At 40.9% G+C, this 16,795-nt stretch overlaps 1 protein-coding gene across 1 annotated transcript in view; it reads left to right on the top strand.

The window, feature by feature from the left end:
- Positions 1-16,795, top strand: part of fer1l4 (fer-1 like family member 4) — a 144,597-nt gene that overhangs the window by 75,806 nt on the left and 51,996 nt on the right. Inside the window, exons 6-13 of the mRNA XM_039734719.1 lie at positions 2,068-2,109; positions 3,680-3,841; positions 4,059-4,119; positions 7,822-7,953; positions 8,092-8,154; positions 8,677-8,761; positions 12,257-12,419; positions 16,224-16,407. Coding sequence (XP_039590653.1) covers positions 2,068-2,109; positions 3,680-3,841; positions 4,059-4,119; positions 7,822-7,953; positions 8,092-8,154; positions 8,677-8,761; positions 12,257-12,419; positions 16,224-16,407 — 892 coding nt within the window. The remainder of the gene's footprint in view (positions 1-2,067; positions 2,110-3,679; positions 3,842-4,058; positions 4,120-7,821; positions 7,954-8,091; positions 8,155-8,676; positions 8,762-12,256; positions 12,420-16,223; positions 16,408-16,795) is intronic.

Genomic DNA, 16,795 nt, shown 5'->3' with positions numbered 1-16,795 from the left:
TATCGGCCCGCTTCTTCTCTTCTTCCGTCGGCATCTGTTGGTGTTAAAACTGATTAAGTCAGTGTTTGTGGTGCAATTACTTCGTACATTTCCTTAATTTTTCACTTAAGTCTTCAATCTCCCTCAAGAATGATTTAAGATATGAAGAGTTAGGGGAAGTGATGGCGAAGGTGGTAGGAATGAGAACGGCGCCCGTACACATGCCCCACAAGTCCGTCCTGCTGGCCACTGCCGAGAGTTGATTCTACAATAAAATAAAATAAAAATAAAAAGAGGAATGACCTTGGAGGTCAATCATCACCCCGAAAGCGGATAGTAGATGTCACGTAGTGTATGTGTACAAAATTTCAGGTCGATAGTTCAAACGGTTTGCGAGGTGCAGGTGATTTAAAATCCTGGACAGACATAAACGGACAGCCACGGTAGCGTATTATATATAAAGATATATATATATATGTATACTGTATATTTTAAAGAAGTATTAGGAACCCAGTTAACGAAACGATACACTCTAAAATGTGGATATGTTTATGTAGATTTCCGTGGCACAATTTTGCTGGTGTCACATCTCAGTCAAGGTTCCTTCCCTGCTGGGGTTCAAATTCAATATTTATGTCTCTTTTGTTCATTTTTTATTTTTTTTTTATGTCAGTTATATGCATCTGTCTGTATTTTTGGTTTCCTCTGTGTATATAAGCTGCCTTTGCTATGTTCCATGTGTGTTGTGGATGGTCCCCCAAGAGGTGGCGCCACTTGCCAGTCACCGCCAGGAGCTACCCTCCACCATATAAATCTGGAGGGTCTCCCACAGTTCCTGGCGGCTCGTTGTGAATGCGCTCCGGAGTTGGTGAGTTATTTGTGTTTTGCTTATGCCGCATGTGTTTTCTTCGAACACTCAATCTGGATTCTGTTTTAGGACTTTGTTTTTGCATGAATTGCCTTGTGTTTCAGACAAGTCCATCTTTCCTTTGTGCTCCACAGAGCTTCATTGTGAGTAGAATAGCTTTTGTGAAGAATAAATCTTTTAACTTATAAAGATTTGGTGCTTGCCCTTATTACTAGCCGAGGTTTAATAGTGGCCATTATTGAAACTCTTTAGTGCTTGGGACTCCTAGTTCATGACAGAGGATTTGTGGGTTCAGCATGCTAATTTTGTTATCTGAAGAATGTGATTTTGTGTTTTATTTTACTTATTATACTCGTAAATAGTGAGATGTGCCCTGTTCATGTAAAAGGAAGTGCACCACATTACAAATAAACTGAGTTGTATCAGGGTGGCACATGAAGTGCGGAGGGCACCGCTGTTGCTGTCACAGAGTTGTGTCGACCTCGATTTTCTCTGCATAGTCTGATTTTTTTTTTTCCAACTCCTCAAAATCTCCAAACTCTGGTAGCTGGCCTTGCATGATTGTGTGGCCTCTCTTTGTGATGGACTGATGAGCCATTCAGTGCTGGTTTTTGCGCTGCGTCCAGTCCTGCCAAAATGACACAGCCCAGTAACCCTTGTACTGCAGTGTTTCTCAACCTTTAAGTATCTGCGACCCGAGTTTTCATAACAATTTTAATTGCGCCACCCTAACGTTTTTTTGAAACCCTAATAAAATGTATTTCTATATTTTTTGCTGCCGATACACCGCTACAAGTTTTATTAAAGCTACTTAACTTTTTTTTACATTTATCTGACTCTCTATATATTTTTCTAGTATCAGAATGTAGTTTAAGTCAATTTGTTTTGGTTTCAATAGATGTATTTTACATATTTTCAATTCTTGTTTACTTTTTCGCATCTTCGCGCCCCCTTTTTGGGCGCGCCCACAGTTTGAGAACCACCATTGTACTGGAATAAGCAGCTGTTGTAGAAAATGAAGGAAGTTACTGAATCAACACTAATGGAATTTAGCCCAGGGAAGACTTGTCAAGGATATCTTAGTAACAGATGGGTGGTAACAGTGAGAAATCTTCAGCCCCTTGCACATTGTGTTCTGTGCGGCCTTTTTTTCACAACTGACAGTGTATTACATTTCTTTGCAGTTTTTCACCGTTTTTTTTTTTCCCCTTCCTTTACAGAGATGGATTTGGATTCAGAAATGCTGGATACCTGGACCCACAGTACGTTATTTCTAAAATATTTCTCAATCTCTTTGCTCTAACATTAATTTAAGGGCGGGTTTATACTTCACGCGACGTGACGCTATTGTTACTCAAGCGTTGTATTGTTTATATTTGCATACATTACGTAAATCTGGAAGATTCCACCAGGTGGCAGTGTGAGATATAATCACGGTGAGAACTGGTTCCGCTTCACTGTGTTGTGAATTGCCTGAAACAGCCATTAAATTCCATGGACACCTTGCCACAATATCTGTGAAAGGATGTTTAATGATTACAGCCATCAATCCAGGGATGCGCGCATTCCAACAAGCATCGGGCGCGAGAAAGAAACAAAATCCCTGGACGGGGCATCAGCTCATCGCAAGGTGAACACAAGCATACACATACACTAGCGTCATTTTAGCGTCAACAAATCCATAAACCTTCATGTCTTTGGAAGGACACTGGAGCACACTGTGGAAACACACCAGGAAAACGTGCAAACTCCAGGAAGAGAACACCAGGGACGTGACTCCCTGTGAGACAGCAGCGCTACTGCTCCACCACCGTGTGTGTAATTATTAACAATATTCATTATTTAAATGAAGTTAACAATTTATCTGTAAAATGTAATATATATAATTTAATGAATTTCATCATAAAAGTGATATCAAGTATAAATCTAAGGATTCTAAATGTGCAAAGAGCTGGAATATCATACATTTAATGTGTTCTGTGTGGCGATTGCTTCTGTCAGGTCAGGAGTAAACCCCAGAAGTACGCAGCGATTAACAACTGGGTCGGTTTTAAGATGACGTTTACGATGGTCTACTTTAATTATAAAGTAAACTACGAGGTTAAAGTGGACATTTCAAGATTAAAGTCAAAATTTCCACTTTAATCACAAAATAGACCTTTGAACCATGCCCTTATTTTTTTCCTCTGTGGCTCAAATACGCCGCCATACATTCTGATGCTGTTGTGAAGGTGCAAAAAAAAAATAGACAGCAGAGAAGACGGTATGTGAGATTTTTAAAATGAATCATGTCATTACTTTGGGGAATATGCGACATTTGAATATCAAAGCTCCACGAATGCATTTGTATGTCAGCATTTTGCTTCACCTCATCGAACCATTCATCAAACATGGAAGCGCGCATATCGATCTCGTAGGATCCGCAAAGCTTTCTGTCACATGTCGATAGTAAATAGAGACTCTTGACGTCACATTCCGACTTTGATCACACTGCACCCCAACATTTTGCAGGTACTGCAACTCACGCACACGTCGTGTTAATTTCTGAGGATCTGCTCAGAGGACGTATCAAATGAATTCTGGGAACGCGTGGCCACCATGATGCGTACGCATACACATTCTGAGCATGAAGTATAAACTGGCCCTAAGAGTCAGTAGGCTATGATCAATCATGGAAAATTTTAACTCTTCCTGTTGTTAGGCTGCAAAGGTATTTTCACAACACATGATCACTAGTATACAAAAAATATTATTATTATTAGTAGCAGCATTAAAAAATGCTAGATGTTCTGGTAGTGTCCATCGTAATAACTTCCTGGATTGATCTTCTAGGTCTAGTCAATTGATGAGACCTGAACGACTTGACAAGGAAGCAAAGAAACTGGGACGTAGTTTAGTCAAAGGTGGAGGTGATGATGATGAAGACGAAGACGATGATGATTTCAACTTTTCGGAGGCTGAATTCACAAACGTCACCTTTACTCCCATCAAAAGGTAACATTAATTAATCTGCACTCTGTGGCGAGTCTGACTTGTGGACTGAAGCTTAAGACAGGATAGTGAGACAACTATTCACTTTTAGTTGTCCGCACATAACGGTGCTCTTTGACATGACTTTGTATGGCATGGGATTTTGAGAATGATTTGAATATAGTTGAAGCCTCACAGTGTGTTCCTTACGCTTTTTCTCTTTCTGGATTTTTCTTTGTAGCCGGTGCCGTTTTCCTTCCAGAAATGAGTTAGCAGCTTCTCCAAAAGCAAAAATATTTCAGGTGAGAGTAATTGTTTTATCTTCAACAATAGGCTGGTCATGATGGGTAACCCCAGAAGACGGCTCTCTGGGGTCCCCTGTTCCAAGTGTCTCCATAGGAATGTGAATAAATTTCATTCAGATATAACTCTCATGATCAAAGACTGGAGGATCTGCTTGAGAATATCCTGCTCTACTCATTTGTCATTTTAATTGTAGGATTGTTACTGGGTTAGTTTTGTTACCAACAATATATAAAGGAGTGCTTTTGTGTCACTTGTTGCTTAGTCTTACCTCTCCACAACAGTGATTAACTATCTCAACTTTAGGAATTCTTGTGTTTGGTGCTTGATAGGTTGTCTAATCCCTTTTGATTTAGATTCTAGACCAAAGGATCCAAATCAAAAGAAAAGAAGGATCCTATTCTTCTTGTTTTTACCAGTTATATTTTGGGCAATCCCAGTTCAAGTATACTTTTGTCTTGTGCCATTTTTAATTGTAATCCCAGAAACATAATGTGAAAGAGAGGAGGCAGCTAATATCTGGTAGCAGGTTTGAATGATGTGGCTTCAGATGCTGAAGAACCATTTATTGTTCATATGGAGAAGTTTTTCAAGGCACAGCAATGAGAAGTGAATCAATTATAAAGAACTAAATAATGAGAAGATAAGACATGTACTGGATTCCCAGAAACCTCCTCTCCTGGCATGCAGACAAACATCTAACCTGAGTGAATCAACTAAAAGTGATGTCTCCTTGTGCTCAAATTTACACTACAGATCATGTAGTTATACCTCATACCCAACAGCAACATCAGATAAAGGGGTTCATTTTCATGGAGATTGTCTAATGAGGTCTACCTAATTCTGGGCATGAAATGTCCCACCACTGAACTGTATGTGGGACAAACTGGACAAACCTCATGCTAAAGAACACATTTACACAGGTTTCACATGGCAAGAGAGATGTTCCTGTAGGAGCTTACATATGCAAACAATGGACACTGCAACTATTATTATAAAGTCACAGTGCTTATGGGCATCTTATGGGTAACAGATGCAATGTTTGCTCTGAGGGTGCTGATGGAAAGGTATAGTGAAGGCCAGAATGAGTTGCATTGTGTCTTTGTGGACCTGGAGAAAGCATATGACAGGGTGCCTCAGAGGAGCTGTGGTATTGTATGAGGAAGTCGGGAGTGGCAGAGAAGTATGTAAGAGTTGTACAGGATATGTACAAGGGAAGTGTGACAGTGGTGAGGTCTGCGATAGGAGTGACTGATGCATTCAACGTGGAGGTGGGATTACATCAGTTATCGTCTCTGAGCCCTTTCTTATTTGCAATGTTAATAGACAGATTGACAGATGAGATCAGACAGGAGTCTCCGTGAAATATGATGTTTGCTGATGACAATGTGAACAATAGCGATAGTAGGGAGCAGGTTGAGGAGACCCTGGAGAGGTGGAGATATGTTCTAGAGAACAGAGGAATGAATGTCAGTAGGAACAAGACAGAATACATGTGCGTAAATGAGAGGGAGGTCAGTGGAATGGTGAGGATGCAAGGAGTAGAGATGGCGAAGGTGGATGAGTTTAAATGCTTGGGATCAACAGTACAGAGTAATGGGGATTGTGGAAGAGAGGTGAAGAAGAGAGTTCAGACAGGGTGGAGTGGGTGAAGAAGAGTGTCAGGAGTGATTTGTAACAGATTGATATCAGCAAGAGCGAAAGGGAAGGTCTAGAGGACGATAGTGAGACCAGCTATGTTATATGGGTTGGAGACGGTGGCACTGACCAGAAAGCAGGAGACAGAGCTGGAGGTGGCAGAGTTAAAGATGCTAAGATTTGCTTTGGGTGTGACGAGGATGGACAGGATTAGAAATGAGGACATTAGAGGGTCAGCTCAAGTTGGACGGTTGGAAGACAAAGTCAGAGAGGAGAGATTGCGTTGGTTTGGACATGTGCAGAGGAGAGATGCTGGGGATATTGGGATAAAAATGTTAAAGATAGAACTGCTAGGCAAGGGGAGAAGAGGAAGGCCTAAGAGAAGGTTTATGGATGTGGTGAGAGAGGACATGCAGGTGATGGTTGTGACAGAGCAAGATGTAGAGAACAGGAAGATATGGAAGAAGATGATCTGCTGTGGTAACCCCTAACGGGAGCAGCCGAAAGAAGATATGCTTATGGGCAACTTCAAGAGAGAAAGGAAGGGGAAATGAAACTGTTGCTAAAACGTAACACGTTACGACATGGCTTGAATAGAAACAAGAGTTTTATGACCAGATATGAGAACTATTTACATCACTCGGTCCGACCCAGGAGATTTGATTATAGATCCACCTTGTAAGGAAAACTCATCAAAAGACATTGATGGACAGTTATCTTATGGGAAGATCTTGACCATATATTGTTGTACCCCTCTCTTGCTAAGTCAATCTTAGGTTGGAGAGGTCCGTTCATATTTGACACTAAAGATGACTCACAGGAGGGTTTTAGATTCATGTTTCTTTTCTCGAGAGTGTATATAAACACAAGTAACTCCAGCTTCTGTACTACACCTTGCCTGAAGAACGGGCCTGAGCTGCCTCAAAAGTCTGTGTATAGTCAACTACTCAGTTGGCCAATGAAAGGTGTCATTTGCTTCACCTCTCATTAAATGGCTAACATGGTACATCACCGCACTACTTAAGGCATGCCAGTGAAACAGCACAGTTGTACAGGAAGCATTCAGGACTGTATTTGTTTTCTCTGCCAAAGTGTACCTTGGTGTCAAATATTCATCTGCTGTAAATGGATAAATGAACAGAAGAAGCACTTGGTCAAGAAATCCATGACAGCAGCCTTTTCACTAAATATTCATTGGAGTTAAAATGGTAATTATTTGTTTTTTTCCCAATTTAACTTTATATGATATGGTTGCAGCAATTTGAAATGTTTCATATTATAACTAGAAGCAAGACAAAAAGAGCTGGTGGTGCATCGTGCCAAGGGGCTTCTAAGAGCACCAGTCACCATTCAGGGCTTGGATGTGGAAGTGGCGCAGAGCTTGGGGTTCACATAAACAGCAAACTAGACTGGTCTGACAACACAGGGGCCCTGTATGAGCAGAATGTACTTCCTGTGCACACTCAGGGGTTTTGATGTGTGCAGCAAGCTGCTGGAAATGTTCTACCAGTCTCCTTGGGAAGCAACCTGAGCACAAAGACACACAATGCATGAAAAAACTGATCAGGAAAGCCTGCGCCATCACAGGGTGAACCCCGGAGACACTGGAAGCTGTTATGGAAAAGAGGATGATGTCAAAATGTTATGCCGTCGTCAAAAATCCCCTCCAAGAGATGCCCCCTTTACCTACTGGTTCATTCCACCAAGAAGCGCTTTCTGGGGGTCTTTGCTGCAGACTGCTGTCAGGCAATTCAATGCTTCCTCATTAAGTTCATTTTGAAATATCTGCACAATATTGATTGATTGATTGATTGATTGATTGATTGATTGGCTGAATTATTTGTTCTGTGAGTCTGTATTCTTATTTTTGATGTTTTTGCTGCTCTTTGCATCTGAATTTCATTTTGGGATTAACAAAGTGTACCTTTTCTAATCTAGAAATTGCAATACCAAACCTGATGACACGGCACAGGTCTTACAACTCTGGGGCATTGGTGGACTTGCCAACTGCACCCCACTCCTGTCTTTTCTATTAATGTGTCTTAATGTTTCCCCCCCTCCAGGTGAACATCACCATTGTTGAAGCCCAGAAACTGGTTGGAGTAAACATTGACCCAGTAGTTCGTGTGAAGATTGGGGATGAGAAGAAGCACACAGCAAAACAGAAATCGACTAACTGCCCATTCTACAATGAGGTGAGCCCAAACTGTGAGGCCTTTAACATGTAACTGTGCTAGCTGATCAAATACTGTCACGTTTATTGATTCAATATTGTTCTCTGTCACTTATAAAGAAGAAGTATGTCTTGATTGTCTGTATCTGTCTTGTTTTAGAATTTCATGTTTGAATTCTATGAGGCTCAGGAGACCATGTTTGACAGAGTTATTGAAATATCTGTAAGTTTTACATCTTGATCTTTTAGTAGTTGCAAAATGCTTCCAGTTACTGAAGAAATAACACTTCTCAGTTTATGTGTTAAGTCTCAAGTATGCAAAATAATATCACCACAGCTTTGCGTGGGTACAGAATGATGCCTCTAGTAAATCTGGGCATGCACTTCTGTATATTTTCTCCTTTCGTTTAAATCCTAGTCTTGGTTCTGCTTATACTGCTGCTGCCTTTCTTGTTTTTATTTCATCTATTTCCTATCAGTATTTGGTGTTAACACTTCCTGTATTTTATATGATACTCTTAGTGATTTTTTCTTGTGTTTCTTACTCATTTGGAGCTTTGGGATGCTTTATTATGTTTCTTTTGATTCTGTCACTGTTAATTGATTTGTATGGTTTATATTTTCCAGCCTGATGCCAGTATATTTTATGTTTCCCTCCCTTAGTGAGATTGCTTTCTTTGCTTCCTTTCTGCTGATGGGTTATTTGGTTTGTGAGTTAAATAATCTCTTGATTGTTGTCCTTCAGGTTATACATAAGAAGTTCCTTCCATTCTTGTGGACGCTGATTGGCATGTTTAAGGTTGACATCAGCACAGTCTACAATCAGCCAGGTAAAAAGAGTGAGGCCACGGCAAATCTCACCATCCTCAGGGTTTACTGTAATTCATTCAATAAAATATCATTTATTGTGTAGCCGTGGCTCATGTGCACCCTTCAACAGACTTGATATCCACTGTGCATGCACTTTATTCAGCATACCTAACACCTCTATGGCTGCCCAGCCTTTGAAAGTATTATGTGCAGACAATGCTTTTTATTGCTCTTTACTTATTATTCGATTTTGTAAAAATATTCAACAATCCCCATAAGCTTTCATTTCAGTTCTTTCTGGAATTTTGGTGGTAATAACAGTGGCTTAGGTTACTAATCACTGTGTATTTTAACTTTGTAGAGCTAATATGTTATTATAGGGTCATTCTTGTCAGTGAATAGCACTATAAAAAAAATGAATTGAATTAAATTATTGTCATGTGTACACTCCTTACTCAAATGGGTATCATGATTGGTATAACTAGTGGCTGGCAACCCGACACAGACAAGCGTGGGGCACAAGTTCAAGGCAAACAAGGTTTATTTTTCTTTTTCCTTTGTGGGAAAAGTATAACACAGTCCAAAGTACAGCACATACATAAATACAGCACACAGTACATTACTCTTCCTTTACTCTTTTCCTTCTCCTCCAATCCTCTGGTCAAGCTTAGTCTTCCTCTTCCCGACTCTGGCTCCTCAAGTAGTGGCTGCTGGCTCCAGGTGCTTGATTACTCGTTTCCGGCAGTACTCAAATTCGATCATAGAGATTAGCAATGTAGCGGGAAATCAGATCAGGGCACAAAGAAATAATTAAAAGATTTCAGGCCTACTGCACAACCAAGCATTCTTCACAGTATAAAGAAAGTGAGATTCAAGCAAAGGACTTCTCTGATAAAATATAAATACCACTTCTTAATACTCATTGCACAGATGAGCTTGATAAACCTCTGGGTCTCTCTCTAATATTAGATATGCTACAAACTCACTGCAAGATGGGAAAACTGCAGGCCCAGATGGTTATCCCATGGAATTTTATAGAAAGCTTTCAATCACTTAACGTGAATTATTGCTAGTAATGCTTATTGGATCTAGAGAAAATATCATTTTTGTAAAAACACTGTGTCAACTGTCTACTGCTGTCTCCCCAAATAAAAATAAAGATTTTCTAAAATGTGCATCATGTAGACCTGTGCTTTCGGTGGATCATGGATCGCCGTCATTCGGTTTTGAAAGTGGATCGCAGCAGGAGTCCTTTATAGTGAAAGGACAGTGGGAGCTGGCCTTCCAGGGACATGTGTTCCCCCTGTACACTGGGTGACAGCATCTCTCTTGCGGAGTTCCCATTTGTGAAATCGCAGGGTGTAGTAAAAATCAATATCATAATTAAAGAAAGAAACTTATCCTCTCCAAAAACACAGGACAAATCAATAATCAGGCAAGAGAAAAGCTGTTCGTGGTGTTTTTTAATTGCTCCTTGGCAAAATGCCTTAGAGGGAGCATTCTTCAAAACAGTCTGTTACAGCATGGTCAGAATGATTAGAGAAACAAAGAACAGAGGTTCATTTTATAAACTATTGAATTTACATACAGTGCCAATCAATGCATACATTTACTGTGGTTTACACCCAAATGACTTATATAAAATAAAAGCTTTTTGAGTTGAGCCACCACCCTTGAAATTTCTGTGCATATAACAACTGTCCATTCTGGTTCTTTGCAAAATATCTGCTGATTTCTTAGTCATCTCTTAGTCATCTTTCAGTACATTTTGTTGTTCACTTGGCCTGATATGCCTGAACATTTTTCTGACATTTATTAGCCCTTTATGCTATGTCTTTAAGATGTTAAAGATGTTAAGATGTCTTTAAGATGTTAGGCTATGTTACCCTAAAATTATCCTTCCACAAGGGCAGCATAGGAAGTGTAATCCCAATGGGTGGCCCTGTTAAGGTACTATCCAGGGATGTTCTGCCTCACCCAGAGGTGCTTTTTGGTGGCAATGTTGTTGCACAGGAAGTACTCCCATGTCCAGGTTAAAAAGGAGCTGCTCTGCCCAGCATAACCCATGCAGGTTAGTCGGAGCTGGCAATGGAGATGGAGATGAACATTTGGCACACAATAACTCCATTCAGAATTATTTATGTTTTTTATTTATGTTTACGTATATCCCATCTACATATGTCTATAATATGGTGAGGGCAAGATTCAACCTGTGAGTGATGCCATCGAATGCCCGTATCGCTGAGTCACAGGTTTTGAGGATGTTCTTCTCCCAGACTATTTTGGACACATTTTCTATATCTCTCAGATAGTCTTAGACCTAAAATAAATCCAAATGTCTTAACAGAAATATAAGAAGTCAAACCGGGTGGGAGAAAAGTGTGCTGGGAGCAAATTGGCTGTAACATTCGTACAGTATATTGCTTTGACAATGAATGATTCAGCTCAACTGGAAGAAAATCCTGTGGACGCGGCCTGGACACAGACAGGCGGACATGTTGTTCATCACCACCACATGTTTATTATCTACAATATTTACAAGTTTTTCGTCACTTAGACTCAGTCCCGTGCACCACAAACCCCAACACACAGTCCTGGCCACACAAATGCCTTTTCTTTGGGCCGCCTCCACACTCCTCTCGTGCCTTGTCCTTTTTCCACCCGACTCCAGCCCTGAATGAAGGGAGACGGCCCCTTTTATAAAAGCCTTGGATGAGCTCCAGGTGTTTCCGACACTCCCCTGTTGGCCACGCCCCAGCATGGCGGAAGTGCCGGCTGTTCTCCCGGGTGTCCTCTTTAATCTTCCCCTCAGCACTTCCGGGTGTGGTGGAAGTGCTGAGGTAACAGGTCTCCAAGGCATTGGGGCGCCTCCTGGCGGTGACCACGGGCCCCTGCAGGGTGGGGCTTCCATGCCCTCAACCCGTGGCTCCCACAGCAACCAGGGCGGCGGCCCACACGTGATCCAGGGTGGGCGCAGACCCACATCCGGTCCCTCACGCCGTCCAGGCCGGGTCGTTGCCCCTGGCATCCCTGACAATCCCAATCCCCATTGTGGGAAAGTGATATTCCATACAACCTGTAACTGTCAGTCAGTCAGTCATTGTTTAACCCGCTATATCCTATATCACTATATACACACGGTCACGGGCGTCTGCTGGAGCCAATCCCAGCCAGCACAGGGCACAAGGCAGGAACAAATCCCTGGGCAGGGTGTCAGACCACCTCAGGGCAACCTGTAACTGGAAAAAAGTAATTTTCTTCACAATTTCTTCAGAATTTGGCAAGAATACTTTAGAGTTATGCTAATGAAAGCACGGTTTTCTTTATTTGCTGTTTAATACTCTTGTTGTGTAGCTCTCTGAGCCACATGTGGTTGAGTGTGGAGTTTCATTGATTGCCTTTGGAACATAATACTGTCTTTGCTATATTTTTTGTAATTGCATTTTGTTCTTTTAATGTATTTCATTCTTAAAAATAAATAATTTTCCAATAAATGTTTTCATTTGTTTACTTAGAACACCGCTTCTATCAGAAATGGGCACCTATCACTGACCCTAAAGACACACGGAGTGGCATCAAGGGATACGTGAAGTGCACAGTGTCCATTGTAGCCAGAGGAGATCCCATTGGCATTGCAAGTCTGCCAATGGTGGGCAGTCAGAATGATGACATTGAGAAGTGAGTGGAGCATTTTATTTTCATTTCCCCATATTTAAGGGGTACACGACATGCACGGTGTGTCTATTGTCGGGCACAAATTTCTATCTGGTGTCTCAGATGGACAGAAATAACTGTGATAGAATCTCTGAAAGCATGACGCTAGGTTACCAAACCTTGCTTTTTTCAAAAGATCACTTAACACATTTGTAAGTTTCCATCTGTCTGTCTATTTTTGTATTGATAATTTATTATAGGGTTACCGAACATGGGAAGTTATCATCATCAGACTCAGGCAGCAAACAACTCTGGATATAACTCCAGTTCATAACAGGGTTCATTCACACGCACACAATCATACAAACGCACACACACACACACACACACACACACACACACAAGGGGAACTTGGAGCAATCAGTCAGCCTTAAAGTAACACCTGAGTGGGCTACTGGATCACCATAAGCTACATGGAGGTGGCACAGCTTTTGAATGCACTCTTTGGAGAAATTCTCAATGCAATATCATGAAATAACTTTTATTTTAGGTAATATTTCTAAATTATTTTCTAAACAGGCAAACATGAAACCCATTTAAGTAATTCAATCAATAAAAATCTAAATAGGGCAGTTATGGGATCTTTTATAATAATACTGTATATCTTTTAACCCTTGCTATCCTTTATTCAACTGTCCTCATCTATTTTCAAGTACCGACAGTCCCTATAAAAGAGATTAATCACTAGTTATTGAAAACATTTTTGGATAGAGTTTTAATGGGGAACCTTTTAGGATTGATCTGCGTACAAATTCTTTAATGCCAATGTGCAAATAAATTGTAAAAATATAAATATTTATAAATGAGTAACTAAATGTACACATGGTGCAACATTCAGGTGTGTTCAGAGACTCAGCTAGCTGGTTTGAAAGTTGGAGCATTTGTTAATTTTCTAATAATTTCTTCAAATAATTAGTCATCAGATACTGGTTTAATACATATTTTGTAGCAGTGAGTCTTATCAAAAAGAGTGATGATATTAGAATGTAATTACATATATTACTATCCATCCATTTTCCATCCTGCTGAATCCGAACACAGGGGTCTGCTGGGGCCAATCCCAGCCAACACAGGGCACAAGGCACAAAACAATCCCAGGCAGGGTGCCAACCCACCGCAGGACACACACACACACATCAAGCACACACTAGGGCCAATTTAGAATCGCCAGTCCACCTAACCTGCATGTCTTTGGACTGTGGGAGGAAACCGGAGCGCCCGGAGGAAACCCACACAGACACGTGGAGAACATGCAAACTCCACGCAGGGAGGACTCATATCTACCTATCTATTTATCATATAGTATCATTCATATCTATCTATCTATCTATCTATCTATCTATCTATCTATCTATCTATCTATCTATCATATAGTGCCTTTCATATCTATCTATCTATAATATAGTGTCATTCATATCTATCTATCTATCTATCTATCTATCTATCTATCTATCTATCTATCTATCTATCTATCTATAGTGTCATTCATATCTACCTCCATCCATTCATTTTCCAACCCGCTGAATCCAAACACAGGGTCACGGGGGTCTGCTGGAGCCAATCCCAGCCAACACAGGGCACAAGGCACAAACCAATCCCGGGCAGGGTGCCAACCCACCGCAGGACACACACACACACATCAAGCACACACTAGGGCCAATTTAGAATCGCCAATCCACCTAACCTGCATGTCTTTGGACTGTGGGAGGAAACCGGAGCGCACGGAGGAAACCCACGCAGACACGGGGAGAACATGCAAACTCCACGCAGGGAGGACTCATATCTACCTATCTATCTATCATATAGTGTCATTCATATCTATCTATCTATCTATCTATCTATCTATCTATCTATCTATCTATCTATCTATCTATCTATAGTGTCATTCATATCTACCTCCATCCATCCATTTTCCAACCCGCTGAATCCAAACACATGGTCACGGGGGTCTGCTGGAGCCAATCCCAGCCAACACAGGGCACAAGGCAGGAACCAATCCCAGGCAGGGTGCCAACCCACCGCAGGACACACACAAACACACCCACACACCAAGCACACACTAGGGTCAATTTAGAATCGCCAATCCACCTAACCTGCATGTCTTTGGACTGTGGGAGGAAACCGGAGCGCCCGGAGGAAACCCACGCAGACAACATGCAAACTCCACGCAGGGAGGACCCGGGAGGTGAACCCGGGTCTCCTAACTGCGAGGCAGCAGCGCTACCACTGCACCACCGTGCCACCCCATATATTACTAATATACATAAAATATGTTTTTAATAACATTTTACAATATCATGAGGCTTTCATAGACAGCAGAGTCCAACCCAAGTCGTGGAAAGATTCACATGCTTTAACAAGGTCTGTGGTCAATTATAGATCAAATTTCTTAAACGTAAATGTTTTCCAAATAGTACCTGATAAAGATTGAAAATCTGTGCTGATGTTTCAAAAGCACATTGTTGGTTGCATCCAAACATTAAAACAATCTGGATGAGGACAGGCCGTTCAGCCAAACAAAGTCTGCGAGTCCTATCCATTTAATTCTTCTAAAACAAATGTCAAGCCAAATTTTGAAAGTCCCTAAAGTTCTACTGTCTACCACACTACTTGGAAACTTATTTCATGTGTCTGTGGATCTCTGTGTGAAGAAAAACTTGTTAGTGTTTGTGCGAAATTTACCCTTAACAAGTTTCCAACTGTGCTCCTGTGTTCTTGTGAACTCATTTTAAAATAACAGTCTCAATCCACTGGACTAATTCCCTTCATAATTTGAAACACTTCAATTACGTCTCCTCTTAATTTTCTTTTGCTTAAACTGTACAATCTCAGCTCTTTTAAACTTTCCTCATAATTCATCCGCTGTAGCCGTTAAGTCAGCCCAGTCGCTCTTCTCTGGACTTTTTCTAGTGCTGTTAAGTCCTTTTTGTACCCTGGAGATCAAAATTGCTCACAGTACAGTGGTTGAACATGATAGGCGGTGGATCAATATGACACTTTATCGATACATTACATTCTAACAGAGAAATATTGATTCATTATAATCTTTAGATAATGCAGCTGTGAGGTTGTTTTTAGTGTAACAGAATTCTACACACACGTTTAGTCACTGAAGCGTCACCGAATCTTCTTTCATACACTACTGCATAAGCTGATTTAATTTTCTACAATTACGGACATGAATGTCACGTCACTTACCCAGTTCAATTTCAGAGAGCAGTTGCATGGTCACAGAGCCGAGTTCAGGGTGCGATGGAAGCAGAGGGCAGACTGCTGGTATATAACTAGGCCTCCCCTGCATTTTGGTACAGTAGGAAATGGTACGTACCCTGTATGGTGATGAATAAGTAAACCATGTCATTACTACTGTATTGAATAAGTAAAGAATGTCTTTCTTAGCAAATTGAATTAATAAGAGCACATCTAACATTGTACCTTTCTTGTATGGTCATTCTCAGCCACCCAATCCTGCCCCATCCCAGGTACACTTGCTTCACTTCACACCATACCATTAGGGCCAATTAAGCACCAGTCCGCCTAACCCACACTTGCAGTATCATTAGAAAAAGCTGAATAAAAGAAGTGCAGTGTTTAATTTCACAAAGGTGGACATTCATATACTGTAACTACATTTCATTGGTTTAGAATTAGATGGCAGGATAAAATGTTCAGGACCACTTTCAGCTGAAATGTTTTATGCTATTTTTTCAGTGCCATAATTGATTATAGCCCCTTAGTCCTTTTCTTACTGTCACCATTTCTCTCAAGAAACCTGATGCTGCCTAAGAGAATACCCGCAGAGAGACCTTGGGCCAAGTTTTGTATCCGGATCTACCGTGGGGAAGGCCTACCAAGCATGAATTCTGGTATTGCAGGCAGCTTCTCAAAGATGATGGGAGAGAAGAAAGTCTTCATTGACCCCTACGTGAAGGTCACCTTTGCTGGACAGCAGGTACAGTTTGTAAATTTAGTACTCACACTAAAACTGGAGTACTTAGCGTGTGGCAAATTCAGCTTAGATTCATAGAAAATATATTTTTTGTTTACCAGTGTACTATGGATACTGTCAGAATTATTTTGTATTCATGGCTACAACCCGACTGTTACTGTATCTGATATATTGATTTACACTCAATAGGACCACTGAGAATTGGTTCAAACAGGTCTCTCAGAATCTAGAACTGGCTTGGTGCTCCCTACGACCATGTTGGATCAATTATGTCTTTTCATACGAAAGCCTCCTTAGTAGTGTTTTGCAAAGAAAACAGACAGTTCTTTACACTGTATGGAGTGTGGCTGCCTTCAGTTCTTCCATCCATCCATCCACTTTGTGGAAAGCA

The sequence above is a fragment of the Polypterus senegalus genome, chromosome 14 (assembly GCF_016835505.1).
Source record: "Polypterus senegalus isolate Bchr_013 chromosome 14, ASM1683550v1, whole genome shotgun sequence".
In the NCBI taxonomy this organism is placed as follows: domain Eukaryota; kingdom Metazoa; phylum Chordata; class Cladistia; order Polypteriformes; family Polypteridae; genus Polypterus; species Polypterus senegalus.
The sequence above is the reverse complement of the archived record's forward strand: the minus strand, read 5'-3'. Positions and strand labels throughout refer to the sequence as shown.